The 22,751-nt window shown below is 38.6% G+C and overlaps 1 protein-coding gene across 3 annotated transcripts in view; it reads right to left on the reverse strand.

Moving 5' to 3' along the window:
• LOC145984153 (ras association domain-containing protein 1-like) overlaps window positions 1-22,751 on the reverse strand; it is a 356,774-nt gene that overhangs the window by 318,338 nt on the left and 15,685 nt on the right. For all 3 annotated transcript variants that reach the window (XM_083117632.1, XM_083117628.1, XM_083117629.1), the window contains 3 exons: window positions 16,480-16,568; window positions 15,047-15,232; window positions 964-1,107 (listed from right to left, as the gene is read on the reverse strand). In XM_083117632.1, the coding sequence (XP_082973758.1) occupies window positions 964-1,107; window positions 15,047-15,232; window positions 16,480-16,527 (378 nt within the window). In that variant the 5' untranslated portion in view covers window positions 16,528-16,568. The remainder of the gene's footprint in view (window positions 1-963; window positions 1,108-15,046; window positions 15,233-16,479; window positions 16,569-22,751) is intronic.

Below are 22,751 nucleotides of genomic sequence, written 5' to 3' on the forward strand. Positions count from 1 at the left end.
TATATAAGAAGATTAATCAGAATAACACAAATTTAAAATAAACCTGAAAACTTGAAATGCCACACACAGGCAAAGTCAGTTTTGTTTAGTGTTACCTGTTGGCTTGATACAAACACCAAAAACAACACACCTTGATTGATTGATTATAATATAAAAATAACCCATGGTGCAACAACCCTTGAGGACCAGACTACTGACTGCCTCACTCCAACCTGCCGAGGTGGAAGATCATCCAACCAGTAATGGGATGATGTGTGGTCAGCATGATGAACCCCCCAGTCATTCTTGCAGGTTTCCATGACTAGGTTATGCTATGCATTCATAGCTCCCCAATTTTCTCACGATGGTGGGTGGCTACTGGTCTCGTACACTGGCTGAAATCTCAGGAGAAATATTGTTCCACTTCCTCCCACAAGACTTGAACATGTGCACATCCTGTAACCTGAGCCCAAAGGTTGGCAACTTAGACCACATGGCCACAGTGCAGGACCTTCATTGATTTGGAATATTTTACTTTGCTTTTCTGTCACTTTTGGCTAATCATGAAGATGGGATGAGTGATATTGATCAAGGGACACTGGCTAAGAACACGCAGGCCGTGATTTGAACATGGGATCTCTGGCATCATCCACAGAGGTCGGCACAACATATCTTCTTGTGCTCATTTTAAAGAGAAAATATAAAACCACACATACATGTCAGTTTCCTGGATAAGTATGCTGGTTCCATCACATCTAATTTTTAGTTCATTTTTTCCCTCAAATATGGTGATAAGAAATCAGCAAGGAGCTAACTCTTTTGGTATATTTTATTCTGGGCTGCTTTGTGTTTAATTACCTCTCCAAGTACATGTAAGAATATTTTGTTAGAACACAGTTCCCACAGAAATTCATTAAATTTTTTTGATGTAATGTCTGATTTAATAGCAACAAGTTAATAAAGAATGCATAAAAAATACTTTACCTTATTTTCAGTAGAAAGAAATCCGTATCTTATTTTGCTACTGTACATTCTTGGTGCGAAGGTTGAAGATGCCCTTTCTGTTATAAACAGATCACCAGCACAGGAAACCTGGAGCTTTGCAGTCTTACAGAAGGTACTTGGAACCTAACATCAAAATTAATGAAAATAAAAGAAAAACATACATGCTACACACACAAAGCATCAACTCATAAAAGGAAAACACAAAAGCATGAGAGCAACGTTAGAAAGAACTTGTAATATAACAAAGGGAAATAAGGGCAATGTTTTCCCTCTCTTTAATGTTTCAAAATCTTACAAGAATAAAGATTTGAAGGTGGCCAACCTGTTGTGCAGCATGTACCACTTTTTATGTAATGTACTGTCTATTGAATGTGCCACTGCACATTAACCTCTTGGTGCCCAAGTATCTCGATCGAGATACCTTGTTATGATCGTAGTTTTTACGTTATAATTTTGCTATTTTTGGCCGGAAATGAGATTTTCTTCTTTCATATTATTGTTAACGCACATCTTGTTCTTCCACAAAAAAAGGGGGGGGGGAAATGGTGGGAAAATTGCGGCTTCCTTTGAAACTGAGTCAGTGGCTCATAGACATGCCATTTGGGGTTTACAAGTCATGTTGTATTGTTCATATCATAATAGTGCAATTATTTACTTGTTCCAGACATGCCAGCGATCATTTCCATGTGTATTTTGACAATGTCCTGTACTTTGTTGTCTAGGGGCGGAGGGGCATTTTTCTTCAGAAATTTTGGAATTTTCTGGTTCCTCCCTTCCCCCCTCCATACAGGGTTAGTCAAAAGTATCGGGACAGGCCAGTAATAACGAGATGCGTGGACGGAGCAAAATCACATGTTGCAAGTGGGTATTGGTGCGGAAACTGCATTGAATAGGGGTGTGGCCATCATGGCAGCCATCTTGGATTCCGCCATATTGGATATCACACAATATTTTCAAACGGAAAAGGGTATGTATGACACATCAATTTAGGCTAGAATTGTCCCACAAACGACAATCCGAACTCATTTTTGACCTATCGCCGTTCCTGGAAGAGACAGGGTGTGTTACGTTTGACTGCAAAAAATTAGATTTGTCTGAGAGAGACGTTTGGACGGACGAAAATCACATGTTGCAAATTAATATTGGTGTGGAAACTGCAATGAATGGGGGTGTGGTCATCATGGCAGCCATCTTGGATTCCGCCATATTGGATATCACACAATATTTTCAAATGGAAAGGGGTATGTATGACACATCAATTTAGGCTAGAATCGTCCCACAAATGACAATCCGAACTCAGTTTGGACCTATCGCCATTTGTGGAAGAGATAGGGATGGTGTGCTACGATTGACTGCAAAAAATTAGATTTGTCTGAGAGAGACGTTTGGACGAAATCGTGTAGCAACGAGGCAGTTTCTTTAGATGTGTTACAATCTTTTGTGGAAAATCCGCATACATCGACAACCAGCGTTGCCAACAAGCTGAACATTTCCCAGAGATCAGTGCAACGAATTTTAGTGCGCAGTAAGTTTAAACCCTACAAAGTGAGTTTAGTGCACAAACTGACGGAAGATGATTTTGATCGCCGTATTGAATTTTGCGAAGTAATGATGCGAAATGTAGATAACGATAGTATTCACCTCAATGACATTGTATTCTCTGATGAAGCGACATTTATGTTAAACGGGCAGGTGAACCGACATAACTGTCACTATTGGAGCGATGAAAACCATCATTGGATGATGGAACATCATACGCAGTATCCACAGAAACTGAATGTTTGGGTAGGAATGATGGGAGGCATCATTCTTGGCCCTTTCTTCATTGACGGCAATCTGACAGGTGAGAAGTATTTGACAATGCTTCGTGAACAGATTGTCCCTGCCATCCAAGTGTCCACACAGGACTTTAATCGTGTTTGGTTCCAACAGGACGGAGTGCCCCCACACTATGGACGGGATGTTCGACAATACTTACATGAAACCTTGCCACAACGATGGATTGGAACACGAGGTATGATCGAATGGTCTGCAAGATCTCCCGATCTATCACCCCTGGATTACTTTCTATGGGGGCACACGAAGGACAAAGTGTATCGCACCAAACCACAATCCCTGAATGATCTACGGAATCGCATTGTGGACGAAACAAGAGGACTTTCTCGGGATATGCTGCAACGTGCACTTTGCAGTTTTACGATCGGTTGGCATATTGTCAGACAGTCGACGGGAAGCAGTTTGAGCCCTTGCTTTGATGCAATCTGTAACTCAATGTCATGTTTTCTTGTTCATGCTCTCTGTAACTTCCAGTGTACAGTTACCCACAGGAATACAGTAAACAATAATTTCAGACCAATCTCATTTTTTTGCAGTCAAACGTAGCACACCATCCCTATCTCTTCTACGAATGGCGATAGGTCCAAACTGAGTTCGGATTGTCATTTGTGGGACGATTCTAGCCTAAATTGATGTGTCATACATACCCCTTTCCATTTGAAAATATTGTGTGATATCCAATATGGCGGAATCCAAGATGGCTGCCATGATGACCACACCCCCATTCATTGCAGTTTCCACACCAATATTAATTTGCAACATGTGATTTTCCTCCGTCCAAACGTCTCTCTCAGACAAATCTAATTTTTTGCAGTCAAACGTAGCACACCCTGTCTCTTCCAGGAATGGCGATAGGTCAAAAATGAGTTCGGATTGTCGTTTGTGGGACAATTCTAGCCTAAATTGATGTGTCATACATACCCCTTTCCATTTGAAAATATTGTGTGATATCCAATATGGCGGAATACAAGATGGCTGCCATGATGGCCACACCCCTATTCAATGCAGTTTCCGCACCAATACCCACTTGCAACATGTGATTTTGCTCCGTCCACGCATCTCGTTATTACTGGCCTGTCCCGATACTTTTGACTAACCCTGTATATACACTCAATGTGCATAAATTGTATGTAGTCCGAATCTATGGTTCATTCCGCATATAACAGTACTTCATTCATCCATCTAGGGCAATTAGCCTCCAATATACAGGCGTTAAGGTAATTCTGCAATCCGAGGCTTGAGTCAGTGGCACACAGACATGTCGTTTGGGGGGAGGGGGGTTACAAGTCTTGTTCTGTTGCTCAATTGATAAGTGAATTTTTTTTGTTCCAAACATGGCTGCAATCATTTTCAGGTGTATTTTGACAATGTCCTGTACTTTGCTGTCCAGGGGCGGAGGGGGTAAGGGGCATTTTTCTTCAGAAATTTTGGAATTTTCCGGTTCCTCCCCTCCCCCTGCATCCATATATACACTCAATGTGCATAAATGATATATATAGTCTGATTTTATGGTTTATTCTGCATATCGGTACTTGATTCGTCCATCTAGGGCAATTAGCTTCGGACCTACAGTCGCTTCAAGGTAACTGCGCATTTGGCTGAATGGCTCAGTGGTGTACAGATATATGTTTTGGGGGTACAAGTCATATTGTATTGTTCATATCATAATAGTGCAATTATTTTCTTGTTCCTAACACTCCACTGATTATTTCAATGTGTATTTTGACAATGTCCTGTACTTTTTTGTCAGGTTGGGGGAGGGGGGAGGCTAAATCCCCATTTTTCAAAAAAATTCTTGAATTTTCCGGTTCCTCCCCTCCCTCCATATATACGCTGAATGTGCATAAATTTTATAAAGTCCGAATCTATGATTCATTCCACATATAACGATATATTATTCATCTGTCTACGGCAATTAGGCTCCGATCTAGTCATTTTTAGAAAAAACTGCATTTTGCTCAAAACTGGCACCCGGGGCTTATCTGGCGAAAGAGAGTCGGGCACCAAAAGGTTAAGACTCGGCTGGACCTTTGGCAGACACCAGGCAGTTGCTTTCGAATTTTCCTCGCATGTCGAAATACATGTGAATCTTTGTGTGGTATACTTTCGCTCTTGTCCAAAAACTATTATGTAAGCCCATTTTGACCCATTCTGTGTTTGCCAAATGTGTACTAAAGTATTATTTTTTTATTAGTTTCCAACTACAGATACATTTATGTACCATATTACAAGTTCTTTAATTTTCTAACACTATAAACACTATCCTAGAGACAATTAGCAACATCAAATGCACAGTGGAACCTTGATTTCATGTTTCTCATAAGAGCAAGATGAAAAAAAAAAACCATTAAATATTGTAAAATTTTATATTTTTTTCTATTGGAACAACGAAGAGTTAATTTATGATACAGGAAGATGTAAAATCCAGGAAAGTATAAACGAGGTTCCACTGTATGCTTATGAAAATGTATGCCTATGTTTGTGCATGTATCTATGCAAATGAGCATAAAAACATAGCATGCTACACATCAGCATATAAGCCATTTTCTAATTTGTGTGTGGGGGTAACATCAAAAGGAATTGAAGATTTGGTAAAGTATTTACATATCTTCACATGTAATGGGTTCCTGAATCATGCTGCTGCCATATCTCTCTACGTTTAGACATTTGTGTTTGAGAATCAACATTTTTTTTCTGATAGTAGTCATAGCAGTGAATGTCTGGGGAAGGTGCTCTAGGGGGATGGATACCTTACTTCACAGTATGTGGTTTGCCATAGCATCCTCATGCTGCAATCACGCCAATATGTGTGTGTCGCTGTAGACGTACATGATGAGAGGCATCAAGGATGGCCATCTTCATTGGCTGATGAACTTGAGCAACACTGATTCACTTGTCTATTTCTATTTTCATTATTTGTGTTATTTTCTACATCTTAGGTTAATCATGACAAGTCAGGATGAATGATGAATCAATGAAATGGTGACATGACAAACACGATAGCACATTCATGCCTGACCAGTGTTCAAACTGGGACCTCTGGCTTTGTAGCATGTTGCACTGACCACTCTGCCACAGAGGGCGATTGCTTAAAGTTTCACAAAAAGTTTTGCAGGAAATTGGTCTCAAAACAATTTGGCTGCCACAAATCATGTACCAGATGGGTATCTTTTTGATAAAACCAAGACAAATTGTGTTAGCTTCATTCGTCAAATTTCTTGATAAGATTGGAACAGGTTACGAAACATGGATTACAATTGTCAATGTGGAAATTAAGGTTAAGCCAATACCACTTTCAAATTATACTCTTATATCAATATTCGATTACTGTAGCAATTTGAAGTTGTTCTTAAAAAAATAACATGCAAGTTTTCAATTACAAGTATACTATATCAAATTAGCAGTTTTACTTTGCTGCCTTAGTGGTCCAGTGCATTGAGTGCTAGACTCATAATCTCTCTATCAATCATCTTGGGTTCAAATCCTGGTGTGAGTGTGTGTGCTATTTATGGGTGACCTTGCATCAATTTCAATCCATCATCACTCAACCTAATCACGATCATATAAGACAATGTGAATATTAAAATTGCTGTCATTTAATCACTATAAATCTTTTGATGCACAATGTTGGGGCAACATTAACACATATTGTGGAACCCACAAGAAACCCAGAATGCATAAAATTATTGGTTAGTATCAATTGCACTGAAAATCAAATCGCTACTCTTGGATATTACTAGGGCTGAGCCAATACCATTTTCAATCAATACAGATTCTGATATTCTTACAGATTTCAACTGATACCAAAGCTTGAAAATTTTAAATTAAAAAAGTTGTTCAAAATATTTATTAATATTGGCAGGTGAGCACTCCATTTCAATTATAAGTATAAATTTACTACAGCTTTGATTAAAAATATTTCAAGAATTGCAACAGAATATCAAAATACCTGATATGTAATCACAACTGTTGCCAACTGCAGGCACCTTCACTATATGAGAAACACATTGGTGAAAGATTGGTTGGTTGATTTGGTGTTTTAAGTCCATTTTATGCACAGTAAAGCTAACCGGGATTGGACCTACAGTTTATACCTTTACAGTCCTGTGGTGCTTATGCAGTTTTTACCTCTGTCCTAGGCCATTTAAACGAGTTTTGTAAGGTTTAGCAAAATTCGTTATAGCTTCCTACTTATGGCAGATAATATAGTGAAGCAAGAAACATTTTACTAAGAATAAAATGTTCTCTGACATAGAAAAGACAAAGTGTTGCTATCTGTATGTATTTGTTATTATTCGGGACTTCAAATGTGAAAATTGAAAAAGAGAAAATAAAAGACAATTTCTTTTCCATTTTTTTAAAATTACAGCATTGGGATTTGTTGACTATGAAGTGTAATCATTATGTGGGGAAACCAAAGTGGTACCACATTTGAAAATTATCAGCTTTGTTCAACCATACTGCGTCAATCAATCAAGTTTTATCTAATAATTTTAGATAATTTTTATTTTTTGATTCTTGGAAAAATGTTACTATTTCTGTTAAAAGTCCATTTCTAGCATGATTTGAGAAAAATATCCTGAAAAACTCACTGTGACTTGTATTACATTAATTATTTTGAGTATTATAAGCTCTGCTAAGCCACTTCCTCACAAGTTTTCTCAAAGTGTTGAAAATCGTAGAACCTCACAAGTATTTATAGCAATAATTTGCAATATTTTCTGGAAAAAAAAAACTTGTTATTTTCTGGTGGGGGTTTTTCAAGGTGTTTTCTGAAAGTTTTCTGGCAGTCAGACATCCTACCAACAAGGCCAAAGCAGCCCTCTAAAAAAAAAAAAAAAAACAACAAAAAAAACAAAAACAGTGAACTCTCAAGAAAACAATGCACAAGCCACACTCGGCTGCTGCTGTTCAGTTGTTGTTTTTAAGTTCACTTTATGCACAGAAAGGCTAATTGGGACTGGACCTACAGTTTAAAGTGTGATCCAAACTATTATGTGCCTCCCAGATCCTTGCTTACAAGGTGATGACATTACCACTATGCCATTGAGGAGGCCCAATTTTAGATATGCAATGAAGAGCATGTGACGTTTTTTCCCACGCGATTCGTAATAAAAAGTATTACGTAATAATTTCGCGTGGAAAAAGCCTCACACTTCCTCATTCTTCGTACGCCTTGCGTCACTTTTGTCATTTGATGGTTATACTAGTCGCCGCTAGAGGTCTCTACTGACCTTTTTGCTCCGTGCTTGCTTCATTTAACGAATGGTTTGCATGTACATTCATATCTGAAGATACTTTGTGTGAATTGCCAAAACAGTGTGAATTTTCCACGATATCTTGTGAACATATTTTTCTTTGTCTATACGATTGATTGCGTTTAGGCGGAATATGCGCTGCGGATTATATCCCTCCTCCTTTTTTCCCCCTTTTCTTTTGATTGGTTCTCTTTCGAGACTGAGGTGGAGGTGATAAACATCAGCCATTAACCTCAACAAATTGTGACTTGGTAACTGATTGGTTTGCTTGATTTGAAGTACGTACCTAATTGATCCCGGACCTTTTTTACACGCTTTCCACAAGGCTTCATTGCCCTTTTTTCTACGTACGCAACCATCACGTCACAAAGTTCCTGGTATCAGAGCAGGTTTTATTATTAACGTATACAGTAGAAATATTACAAATTTTTTTCCCCTCCTTACATTACTATTGTTGGTAGTATTGCTGTTACGATAACACTGGTTCATAACCTTTTTTCTTGTATAACAATTTTTTTTTGCTAATCTTTACCCCCTCCTCTTTTTTACGGACAATAGATTTACCCTTTTTTTTCTTAAGTAGATCTCTTTGTTATTATGCCGCCACCAGATTTGAGCGATGTCGCTGACCTAGTAACGTTACAACAGGATCAACCTCCTCCATTTGTTTTACCACCACCTCCATCTTTAACGGGTCCTCATTTTGTGCATCCGGCTCACGTCACCTCTCAGGTACCGTCGGTGCAAGCTACAGCGGCTACAACCTCTACCGCTCCCTCAATGTTTTCTTCACCCTTGCCTGTCACGACAGCAGCGACCGTAACGGTTCCTTCATCACCAAGTCTGGTTATGTCTTCTCACCTATATGGTGACTCACCTATTCTCCATAAGATTATGTTGAAGAACCTAGACACCCATATAAATGCCCTGGTCATGTGTGATGGCCATAGTCATAATGCATTATTTACGTTTATGTTGGCTCTCCAATGTCTCGTAATATCTCACCAATATCCATTAGCTTGGTTACTTCATAATGCCATTCGCCGTACCGAGGGAGTCCTCCAAAATCTTTGGACAACTGCTCTTGCTTCTTCGATGTCCTGGCAAGATATGAAAACATACATATGGCGCCACTCGGTCCCTATGTCTTTATATAATACCTTGGTCAATACCTACGTCACCCGCCCTCAACGAGAGTGGGAGACGCTTCATATTTATGTGTCGGACGTCCGTGATTCGGCGGAGGCCATTGCATTGGGTTGGGACTTAAATGTTTTAGTGACGTTTATCCTACAGCATCTTAATAACACCTCGACAAATTGTTTGCTATTTCAGTCCCGCCCACAGTCTATGTCAGAGTTGGTGACCCACGCCCATTCTATTACTCCTTTGGAGATGCAAAAGGCATATACCCAACGGCCATTAGGTCATGTTGACCGGAATGTGGAGTTTCCACTTCGCACGGTTACCACACGGGAGCAGAATCCACATCGCTTTTCACGCCCATTTCAATCTTTATATTGCAACCTGTCGCAATATTCCATTGTCGACGTCGTCCACCTCACACACGTTATGCGCATCATGAAACTGTTTCTCGCATGTAAAGCAGTATCTTGCCTATTATAGACTTAGGTTTGGTCTTTTCATTGTGTATTTTGTCTTAGAATCTTAAGAATTCTTGAACAAATATTTATTATGTACAATTGATTGGTGTATGCAAGTTTTCTATGATTAATATTTTTACATGTGTTCAAATTATGTTTTGGTGTAATATGTTTGGCTTTTGACTATTATTTCATATCAAATGTTGATTCATAAATTCATTGACAAATAATTTGTTATTGTGTATCACTTCCTGCAATATTTTGGTGTATATGAAGGATGACTGTTTTAATCCTCAACAAAAAACATTGTAATTGATGCTCCTAATTCTTATTATATTCCCCTCCCTTAGGTTTCCTCTCCTCTTTCCTATCCTTTTTTTTCTCTTCTATTTTTTTCTCTTCTAATCCTCTTTTTTTTGTTTATTTTTCATGTTTCTCGAGGGAACTTATATGTTGAGTGTGCCACCCTGGAGTCATCATTTCACGCATCAAAAATGGAAAAGATAAAACCAACATATTGCTTTTCTGGAATACGCTTTCGATAGTAAAATGTCTCCTGTATTTTTTTTCAGAATTTTCTCGCCTGACAGTGTTATTTTGGACTTTCCTTTCTAGACCAACTGTTATGTATCAGGTATATCTATTGTGAGTGTACGGTCAAACTTGATTGTTTAAATTCATGTAAAATTCCTTTTTTTTTTACCATTGTGTTTATAACTCTTGTAAATGGGTATCCTTAATTGTCATGTTAACTTCATCTCATAGGGTCATTTGTTTACGATTGCAATCGAAATTTTTTTTTTTCATGTTTCACCTTTCATAATTACTTCTGTATGGTATTTATTACTTACATTACTTATTGTGTGTTATTTGGTTACCAAATTGTGTCTAGTCATGATATTATCTATTCTAGTCTTAAATTAACCTGTTTGTGAGTGCCATACATATATTTATAGATACTTGTTTACATATATTCACATATGGTTCATACGGTTATATATATTGTGTGTCCTTCATGGTTCTTTCATATAGACCACCAAATGGCTAATTAATTTATATATTTGGGTATTTATATATTTCCTTCCTTTTGTCAAAGGCAAATTGTCTATTTGTATATCAGGTGCTCCCAAGATGGTATTATCAATGTCGGTATAGTGCTTGTGCTCTTTTGCCAAAATTTTGAATATTATTATTATATATATGTATTTTTTTCTCGTTACGTGGGGGAGTTTGTGACGTTTTTTCCCACTCGATTCGTAATAAAAAGTATTACGTAATAATTTCGCGTGGAAAAAGCCTCACACTTCCTCATTCTTCGTACGCCTTGAGTCACTTTTGTCATTTGATGGTTATACTAGTCGCCGCTAGAGGTCTCTACTGACCTTTTTGCTCCGTGCTTGCTTCACGAGCAGGTAAGCTCAGTCAAGTTCCGACTTCGCAGAGCTTCGTGCAACAGCCAGTTTTGGCTCGCGTCACGAGAGGGAGATAGAGAGAGCATGAGGCGTGTTTAAGTCTGCAAGTTGTCTCGCGGGTCGAGACTTACCTCTTTTTTTTTTGTCTGCACGCAATACTACTGGTATGCTCTCGGTATTTAACACCAAGTACTAATAAGTGGCTTCTTCTCTCAAATTTTTTACCGTTTACGTATTAACGTGTGGCAGAACTGCATTTCTCGAGACGAACTTCACACGCGTGAATGGAGTCACGTTTGACTCGAGTTGCAGAACGCTACCTGAGTTCCGTCTGATAAGCCCAGTCGTCAACTGCCCGGACCAGTATGCAGGATTGTGACCGAGGAATAAGCTAACGGATGTTTCTAGACATTTATCCCCAGTGGAATGATGGCAGAACGAGAAGGAAGCCAGAGTCCCATTTGACGCGCCTGTAGCAGAATTGGATTGCTCCGTGGAACGCTTCTTGAGCATATTACGGAGGTATGTACAGTCTCAACTCCCCTTTATTCTGCGAAGTGTGAAATCATGAAGTGTGGCAGATCCGTGTACTTTTTACGATCGAGTCAAAAAAGTTTGAATAAGTATAAAAAAAAAAAAAAAAAGGACGACAAAAAAGTATAACCCATTTCGAAATTGCAACTTAACAGATTAACTAATTATTGAGCAACGACTTGTCATTCCTATCTTCGTCGCAACATAAAAAGAAAATTACGATGTTTATGTAACGTTGAATTAAGCAAGGCGTACACGCGGCAAAATTATCATTCCTTCTCGCGAATGTTTAAATGCTAAAGTAGTTAATGCGAGGGTGGCACAAACAAAAATAAAGTAATGGGAGCATCAAAGTAAAGAAAGAAAGCTTGTATGACTTATTGTAAGGTAATTGACAAAAAAAAGAGGATCGTTGTTCACCAATTGTTTGGATTTGACCTTGTAATACTAAAAGATTTATGATGTGTACAATTGGAAAGATTTAATTGAAATTACGTTCACATTCTTCTTACTGTTGGGATTTTGTAATATATTTTTTAATATGTCAAATGGCAGATTGTAGACCAAAAAAAACAAAAGATTTGTTGAACCTATAATTGGAATATTTTTATGGGAGTTAAAGAGGGAATGTATGTGATAAATTACTTCTCATGTTTGTTGTTAATTGAAACGTTAATCACTCTTGTTTGAGGTTAAAGCTAATAAACTTTTGACTCAATTCTTGTGCGAACTTTACTCTACGCTCCTCTTTCTTCAGAAATATTCCACGAGAAACGAAGCAGAGAGATTACTATTAGCATGGAAAGTAGTGGTGAATTAATCGAGTAGTATTGCTTACTTATTTTTACGAATGGTTTGCATGTACATTCATATCTGAAGATACTTTGTGTGAATTGCCAAAACAGTGTGAATTTTCCACGATATCTTGTGAACATATTTTTCTTTGTCTATACGATTGATTGCGTTTAGGCGGAATATGCGCTGCGGATTATATCCCTCCTCCTTTTTTCCCCCTTTTCTTTTGATTGGTTCTCTTTCGAGACTGAGGTGGCGGTGATAAACATCGGCCATTAACTTCAACAAATTGTGACTTGGTAACTGATTGGTTTGCTTGATTTGAAGTACGTACCTAATTGAACCCGGACCTTTTTTACACGCTTTCCACAAGGCTTCATTGCCCTTTTTTCTACGTACGCAACCATCACGTTACAAGCACAAACAATACTTATGATCCACACTGATGTCCATTTCTATTGCTTTATTAAGACAATGATAAGTAAATTACTAAGAGTAAATAATAACAATAATAATACTCAAGCCTGCACTTTTCACTAAAATTTCTCCTGTGTGTGCCAAATCGTAAGGTAATTTACAACTCGATACTGTCAGAAACTAGGCACCATCGATGTCAATAGTGATTCAAGGGCAACAGATGCCTTTGTGGTAGCACTGACAAGAGACAATTCCACACTGGTAAAACAGCAAGAGCAAAAAAAACAGGTAAAACCAGGGCTGGCTTGGTAGCCCAGTTGGCATAGCAATGGCATGGTATGCCAGAGACCATGACTTTGAGTCCTGGTTGAGCCTGCATTTTTCACTGAAATTGTAACCGATTGTTTACATAAAGTAAAAAGGGATCAAGACACCCCTTTTTCAAAGAATAGACTGTCCCAAAGACAAAGGGGAAATAAGTGCTCATTCATTTTTCGTGCGGAGACGTTACAGCAGTTGGCGCAGAGATTTTGACTGAGAGGTGGTCACACTAGCGTGCTCGGTCCGTTTAGTTTTGCAGACCTCCGTGGACATTTTCTTCTGGCGAAGTGGTAGTAGAATCTTCAGTCGGAAGACCACGCTAGTCCGTCGTCATTTGCAGAAGCACTAGAAATGTTAAATCGGCATTAAGACCCTCTGGAAGAGAGATCATGTGGGTGTGAACTCTGTCTGCAGCAGTTTTGCAAATTTTTCAGTCAGTGAAGCCAAGGTTGCAGAGAGGGAATTTCTTCAACTTCGAGACATCGAGGAACCACCAGGAAAAGAAGACGGAACATTCAGTGAACAACGAACACTTTTGGATACGGAATAACTAGTGTCGAGAGCTCTCGTGTGTTAAACCCCCCCAAGCCTAGTTGTGATAGAAAATCTTCTACAAAGTTTGATGAATATAGCGCTAACCCAAAATCTAAAAGCCGGCAAGGTGTCTGTAAGTAGGCCTACATGTTATTCTGTTTAATATTGTTTATAAACAAATGAAACTAGATTTTTCCTTGTTTTTTTTTTCACCAAGAAAATTCGAAGTACTAGTGTTAACTTTTTGTATTGAGTTTTCTCATGTTAATAAATAAAAAAAACCTTTATTTTTTAGTGAAATTGTTTCTTAGTTTTCTACCGTAATTAAAAGTAAGAAAGATAACTGGTTATTGTTTTCATTCATACATTAAAATTATAATAATACTAGATATTAGTTTATCTTGTTCAAATTGTAATTAGAAGCAAAGCTAAGAATAAAAACTAAAATCCACGTCTAATAATTATAATATTTCTACATAAACATTCTCATATTTAAATTTCCCATTCTGTTATCTATTAATACAGGGTGGCCCAGAATTCAGTTTCCCCTGAGTATCATAATTTTGTTCTCTCCTAGGGAAACTGACTTTTGGGCCACCCTGTATATTGGATGAATATAATTTTGGGCTTTATGTTACAAACAAGAATAAATATTTTTTTCCCCACTGTGTTTTATGTCTAGTAGGGACCTGTAGTAGACCTGTACTCTCTGCTTGTTCTCAAGAACTATGTTGCCACAGTAACAATTTCTGAACTTAGAAATATTTCTGGGTGGTCAGATAATTTTTGGAGAAGTGCACATTAATCTCGTAATTATTCAGTCATATTTATTAGACCCTTTGATACTCTTAAGATTTTTCAAAGCAATAGTACAGGAACAAAATATACATACTGAAAGATGAAGCTCATAGCTCAAACAAAAAGAAAATTTAATATGTAAACTAAATTCTAAACACACTGAATTTCTTCTGCTCCACAACGCAATTATATTTTCATGCACAATAAGAGAAAATATTTTGTGTAGAAATTAGTAATAGTCAAGTTTAACTTATGTTAGTGAGCTGAGGAAAAAAAAAATGTTTCAAAGATCCGTGTCCTCTTTATCAAGGTAATTTCATCTTTCTTCATGGAGAAAATACAAAAGAATCAATAACCAGTAAGTGAACAAAATTTTGCAAATATGTAATGTCATACTCATAACATTTGAGCTAGTACAAAACAGTTATTACAATAAACCAAAAAAAGAAAAAGAAACAACATATAAAATTAAGACTAATTTACAGTCATATTTAAATATGTCAACAACAACAAAGTTTGCAAGTTTGCATTTATAAATGAATCTTGAATATACCTGATACTTAGCAAAATAGCACATTTCAAGATCGTCACATGGTTTCTCCTCCTTATGTGAAGAAAATCCCCACAGTTTCAATGCACTTGGTCGAATAAAACTTGGCAGATTCAAGCTTTGGATCATTTCTGCGAACTTTGAACCAAAGCCAAAACGGCTGGCTTTGCCAGCATCATGCTTTGGTTCCTGGAAAGAAGAGAGAATATTACATAATATTTAATATATTTTCATGTATTAACTTTCTATCAACTGGTCATATACATTAAGAGGGTCATTGCACCAATTGGGTTGTTCATAGAACATTTGTACGTAATTTTATATTGGAAATGCAGAATATTACTTTTAGTATGAGTAAATTGGATATCAGTACTTTTTCTACATCAGTAAAATTATTTATCAGTCCACTAATAATATTTTGCTTTACTGCAATTTTTCAAAATAGATATATTTGTTTTCTATCTTGTAATTAATCACAAAAACTAAACTTAGGTATGCCATCAGACATTACTTTGTATATTGGCATACTGTATTAATACCAAATGCTGACACTATAATAATTAAACTTTCTGACCTTGACATGAAAATAAAAGTGCCAATAGTAAATAGTTTGAACAAACTTCCATGTTTTTCTTATATTCAAACCAATGGATCCCTCATGGAGTCCAATAGTGTGACGTCACAGCAGACGACGTGCTGGGACTGAGTCTTCACAACAAGAGAACGTGTTTTCTTCGTATCCAATTCAATGCTATTTTCGTTCGGAAGGGGTAGCTTTAATTATTGTGACAGCAGTTAAGAAACAAAATTGTGATGTGCATCGTACACCAATGTAAAGATGAAATTTCGGAGAATACGTCTATATACTATAACATATACCTTACAGATGAGAATGTAAAGAATAAATAGAGTAGGAAATCGAGTAAAGAGAATGCTCCAAAAGAAATCTCGGCCAATGGACATCGTCGGTTCAATCGGCTGAGGCTGCTGGTCTCCCACGGTTTCCCACCATACATAGCGGCAGCGTGGCCGACTTCAAACTGGGTGAACTTCGGTTTGCTTCAGCTGTGCTCGGAAGTGGAATGTTTTGAAAATACATGATTTTCTTACTCTGGTTATTCTTTACCTTATCCTCTGTAAGGTATGTGAGATATATAGTCGTATTCTCCGAAATCTCATCTTTACACTGATGTATGATACGCATCATAATTTTGTTTCATAACTGCTGTCACAATAATTAAAGCTACCCCTTCCGAAGGAAAATAGCATTGAATTGGATACGAAGAAAACACGTTCTCTCATTGTGAAGACTCAGTCCCAGCGCATCATCTGCTGTGACGTCACCACTAATGGACTCCATTGTGGTCTCTAAGCATTAAAGACAGGTTTTCATGTTATAAAAGTAAATTTTATTGCATGTAATCTTCCATACTCACTTGTGCATTAGCATCTTCAACACAGGAAGCTGTATATTCGGGCTTCATTTTTAACAGTCACCCTTCAAGTTATTACTTCAGCCAAAAAACTGAAATGGTAAAGAAGAGGGGCATATTATCCTTTTGTTGAAACTCGAAAAGAGAAACAAAACACCAAAATTAATACACCGTGTCCTACGTCAAGTACGTAGTTGGTATATTGCAACAGGCAAAGGTGAATGTTTATATCGTACATGTTGTTTATATTGTACAAGTACGATAAGAACAGCTGTGGAAGTTTGCTACCCTGAGCACTTATCATTTGTTTCCCATCAGTCACAGCGGCGTAGGTGTATTACAAAGGGAAGAGTTCTGGACGTCCAAGTATTTCGAATGATTGAGAATGTGAGAGCAGCTTTCATGCGTAGTCCTCAGAAATCTGTGTGGCCATGAACTACAGATATCCCGTATGACAGTGTGGAGAGTGCTATGAAAGCAGTTGCAAATGCGGCCATATCGGCTACAATTACTGCAGGCTCTAAAGCATACAGACAAGCAGGTACACTTAGAATTCTGCACGAAAATGTAGCATACAATGGACAGTGACGATGACTTCCTTAGTCGTTTTGTGTTTAGTGATGAAGTAAGTTTTCACCTTAGTGGCACAGTAAATAGGCATAATGTACATATCTGGGATTCAGAAAATCCACATGTCATTGTGCAACAAGAAAGGTATTCTCCAAAGGTGAATGTGCCATATCTCAACGAAAAGTTTACGGGCCATTCTTTTTCATGGAAAAAGCAGTGTCAGGCATCACATATCTGGATATGCTACAGAATTGGATGTTCCCTCAGCTGGAGGATGAAGGATGTCAAGACTTCATTTGGCAATAGGATGAAGCTCCTCTGCATTTTCATCATGATGTGAGAGATTGGTTAAACAATGTTGTTCATCACCAGCGGATAGGACATGCAGGTCCAGATGACATGGTTCTCCTCCGATGGACTCCCTTGACTTTCACACCAACTGACTTCTTCTTGTGGTGCTATGTGAAAGATAAAGTGTGGATACCCATAACTACCTGCTGACTTGAGAAACAGGATTATTGCAGCTGTTTAACCTTTTGAGTCCCAAGGCCATTTTCACATGAAACCCCCATGGTCCCGATCTGATTTTGAGCAAAATGCAGAGTTTCAATTAAATGAGTGTAGATCAGAGGCTAATTGCCCTAGAGAGATGAGTGATATACCGTTGTATGTGGAATGAACCAGAGATTCAGACTATATGAAATTTATGCAAATTCGGCATATATGTGGTGGAGGGCAGGGGGCTAACTCTCAAAATTCCAAAATTTCGGAAAAAACGGGGGGGGGGCCCTCCCTCCCCCCTCAAGAAAAAGTACATGACAGAGTCGACATGCACATGGAAATGATTGCTGACATGTAAGGAACACAAAAATATTTGCATTATTATCATATAACCAATGTAACGAGAGTTGTACCCCAAAAGGAATGGTCGGCACGCCACTGATTCAAGCTTCAAAATGCAGCGGTACCTTGAAATGACTTTAGCTCAGAGACTATTTGCCCTGGAGATATGAACGATATACTGTTGTACGCAGAATGAATCACAGATTCAGACGATATATAATTTATGCACATTCGGCATACATATGGAGGGGGAAAGGAAGGAAATCCACTGAGATTTTTTAAAAAAATGGGGTTTCTCTGCCCGCCCCCAAAAAAAGGATATGAAAAGTTCAAAATGCACATAGAAATTATCGCTGGCATGTAAGAATCAGAAAAATATTTGCATCATTGTGATATGACCAATGTTACTCGAGTTGTACCCCTGAAACGAAAGGTTTGTACGCCACTGTCTCAAGCTTCGGAACTGAGTGAAATGCAGTGTTACATTGAAATGACTATAGTTCAGAAACTAAATGCCCTAGAGATATGAAAGATATACCATTGTACACAGAATGAATCACAGATTTAGACGATATATAATTTATGCACATTTGGCATACAAATAGAGGGGAAAAGGGGTGAAATCTCCTGAAAAATCCTTTTTTTAAAAAAAATGGGGTATCTCCCCCCTCCGCCCCCTGAAAAAAAGGATATGAAAAGTTCAAAATGCACATAGAAATTATCGCTGGCATATAAGAAACAGAAAAATATTTGCATCATTGTCATATGACCAATGTAACGTGATTTGTACCCCTGAAACGAAAGGCTTGTAAGGCACTCTCTCAAGCTTCGGAATTGAGTGAAATGCAGAGTTACTTTGAAATGACTATAGCTCAGAAACTAAATGCCCTAGAGATATGAAAGATATACCGTTGTATATTTTTAGACAATGCAGGGTAACCTGTGTTGCAACTTGTGCTCAAAAACAAAGGTTTCCTTCAACGTGCCTCAAAATTACATTCTCACAACGCAGATTCAACAACCAGTAATCCCCCTCCCCCCCTGCTTGCACCCCCACGGAAAACTTTTATTTTGACATTGGATACTGATACAAATCTCAGGAGAAAGGCTGTTATGCTTCCACCCAGGAGACTCGAACCAGCGTGCGTCCATCCCATAGCCTGAGCCAAAAGGCTGACACCTTAGACTTGACTTGACGCAAGCAATGCATAGGAGAATATACTGCATTGTACAGGTGTCTGATTTAGCTAATCAAATATTAAAACAGGATCACACTGTTGATAATAGGTTATGGGTATCCAGAAAGCAAGTTCTGATGGTGTCCAAATGCAGCAGTGGTTGTCGAAGCGTGATGTGCATGTGCAGGCAAGAAGAGGTTGTATGTGGCTGTAAGCTGGTGCAGTCGCAGAGCTGTGGAGGCTGTCAATTTAGGACAGTTCTAGGAGAAATATGGCAGCTTATGACACACATGTGTGATGTGTCACAGATATAACACACTTTGTGTCATATGGTATGTTCGTCCATTCACCCAATTTCTGAAAATCAAATTTTTCCATCAGGATGCTAGTGCTCAATGTAAAGCAAGATTGGGACAGGAACACCACTGCAGGAGGGTCACCACTTTGAAGGGAGGCACTGACACCAGTGAAGATTTTGGTTCATTTTCCTCCTCAAGCGGTATCTTCACAGGGGGAGGGAAGTAGAGTACCAGCAGTGATGAGTACCATCCTTCTAAAAAATAATGAAGGTGGTCAGTGTAGCAGACAAACCTAGGCCTGCACACACAAGCTTTTGACTGACTTACCCACTGCTTTCAAATCTGTTTCTGCAATGACTCCTTTGAGCTTAAGTTGGAAAATAAATAAACAATCAGACCCTTTGAGGGTCATAGAGCATGTTCGGTGGGGATACATTCTAGGCATTCAATCATTATGGTAAAAATAAAAATGCATAGGGTATGGCTGGAAAATGTTGCTCAGATCCCAAACTTCGAATGGGCTGTTTTTAGGTCCAATTGTGGGGTAACTTGCTTTACCCTCAACGAAACTGGAAATTATGCAAATTTTGGACTAGCCTAGGCTAAATTTTTGTGTAACTTGTTTTCATGTAGGTCTACTGGTAAATGTTTAATTGGAGTACAAACTCGAATATCCATAATTTTTTAATCTTAGAAGAATAAGCTTAACACTTATATAAATACACTGAACAATCATATTATTAGGATTGTGGCCTGGAGGTGTGGTGCCAGTATCTCGGCAGTACTCACTCTTGTTGACTATTCCTGTACCAAGGTATCGAGGGTAGACCAAGAGTGGGTGAGTGGACAGACATCGAGCTGAACTGCAGCTGGCCAGGAGTGGTTGATCTGTAAGGCAAGCATTGGGTGCCACAACTGATATTGCAGCAATGACACTCTACTGTGGAACATTTGACCCACCAGTACAATAGCAGGCAGGTACGTCATTTTTCCACAATACTCATGTGAAGTACCATGCGTCGATAAGGGTTCCAGAGCAGTAGACCAACAAGGGTGCCCCTGTTGACCCCATGCCATCTCAAACAATACCTCACATGGGCCAAAGAAAGGCATCAATGGACCTTGGACACATGGAGAAGGGTTGTCTGGAGTGACGGGTCCAGTTTCCTGTTGCACTGTGCTTACGGCTGTGTCCGCATCTGGTGTAAACAGCATGAGACCAATGCCTTGATTGTACAGTGGGGGTCAAACAGGCCGGTGGTGGCAGTGTCATGGTCTGGTGAGCCGTGCATGCCGTAGGGCCATTGGTCATCACACCACAAACTTTGAGTAGCCAAGGCTGCAGGAACCTGTTAGCTGACAATCTGCACACATACCTCCAGACAGGTTTTCCGGACAACAATGCCATATTTCAACAGGACAGCACATTGTGTCACTGGACTCTTATCACTATGAAATGGTTGGAGGAACATGACAGTGAATTCTCCACTCTGCCTTAGCCTCCAAACTCACCAGACTGTAACCCTATTGAACATGTCTGGGATATACAGGAACGAGTTGCTCCCACTCCTCTGCAAAATGTGTATCAACTAAACGAGATGCTGCGATGGGCATGGCTTGAGTTGAACATGGAACACGTTTGCCACATTGTGGAATCTGTCCCCAAACATCTGCAAGCCGTAATCCCACAAAGGGGGACCAACCCATTATTAGGTTGGTGTTCCTAATAATATGATCGTTCAGTGTATATTACAAAAGTGGGAAGTAAGTTCATTTACTTAGAGAGTACGTGCAAATAAGAAAAGTCAATTTATTTCAATTTTTTTTTTAAAAAAAATGATCGAGATGGGAGCAAGATAAAAATTTAAAACCAGCAAAATGACCGCTGCCTTATTTCAAGAGTTAATCAATATCTTAATCATGGTGATTGGCCAAAAATAACTGAGAAGTGACATAAAATAAGAAACACAGTTGAGTTTTGATAATCTGATGGTCAGTGTAATCCAATGATAAAAAAAGAAGAAAAAAATCTGCCTTGTAAGCAGCATTGGGCTACATAGAACAACAGTCAGAGGCAATACCCACTGACAATCTGTTATTCAGCTGATGGTCTGACATCCTGAAGCAGAAGACACTTACTTGACCATTTCTTTATTGTTTAGCTATTTGTTCCTAAAATCATTGTTACTAGTGTACTACGCAATGTAAGTAAAATATTCATAACACCGAATATTTCTTTTTTCACATACTGCAATATCTTGATATATTATTTTTCTTTCGCCTCTTCAGATTTTCCTTAATTCATTCCATATAGTCAAGAGTTTTTTGTGCTTCGAGGTAGTCTCATTCCAGTCCACCTAAATTATTTGGGGGTGGGGTAAGGATGTGACACTCTGTAAAGACACCAAAATGTCAACCTCCCTTCCATGTAGTACATCTTGGACTGCATTTTACAGACTAGCAGGGTTCATGCAGTCATCCATATGCAAGAGTTTGGGGATAAATCATGACAACATTTTTTTTCTTTCGCGAGAATGCTGGACCAGCACAAAGATTCCAAATATACAAATGGAAGAGGACACTGTATGGAACTGAATAATGTATGAACAATGCAGGTCACGTGTACCGCAAGTTGGTAGGGAAAAAAAAGCATTACAAAAAGTATCGTTGTACATTTTGTGTACTAGTCACAAGGATACATTGGCAGTACAAAAACAAAAGAAAGTCATAGCAACTACAACATGAATATGATCTTGTGTCCTGAAGAGTGAGTCAACTGTAGTATCACATTTTGTCACTAGATTGCATTGGGAAGTATGGTTATTGGATTATTGGACAGTGTGTGTGAGAAAGTCAGTGGTGAGTCAACCTTCATGCAAGATGGAAGTTCTCCATGAACAGCATTCTTATGTGAAAATAGCAATTCTCCATGGGCCAACTGACAAAGAATGCCACAGTAAGTTGGTGGAAACCATTTGGGACAAAATGTTCTGATCTTCTGCAATATGTCATCATTCTCCATGACAATGTAACACCTCATTAGATTGAATTGATTTGTTGTTTTAAGTCCACTCTTTATGCACAGTAAGGCTAATCGGGACTGGACCTACAGTTTAAAGTGAGATCCGAACCACTATGTGCCTCCACCGGGAACCCTTGATTACAAGGCGACGACGTTACCACTGCACCATCGGGGAGGCCATGTAACACCTCATAAAGCAGCATGTGTACGGAAGCTACTCAACCCCTTGGGATGGGGGTTGGGGAGGCAGGGTGTACTAGCGCAGTGACCATACTCACCTAATGTTTCAGACTCAATTCGCATCGCAGTGAAACTCACACCTGATGCGGCAGATGGTAATCCATGTCTCCCGCATTGTTGGTA

The sequence above is a fragment of the Lepisma saccharinum genome, chromosome 2 (genome assembly GCF_977018435.1).
Source record: "Lepisma saccharinum chromosome 2, izLepSacc3.1, whole genome shotgun sequence".
Lineage (NCBI taxonomy): Eukaryota > Metazoa > Arthropoda > Insecta > Zygentoma > Lepismatidae > Lepisma > Lepisma saccharinum.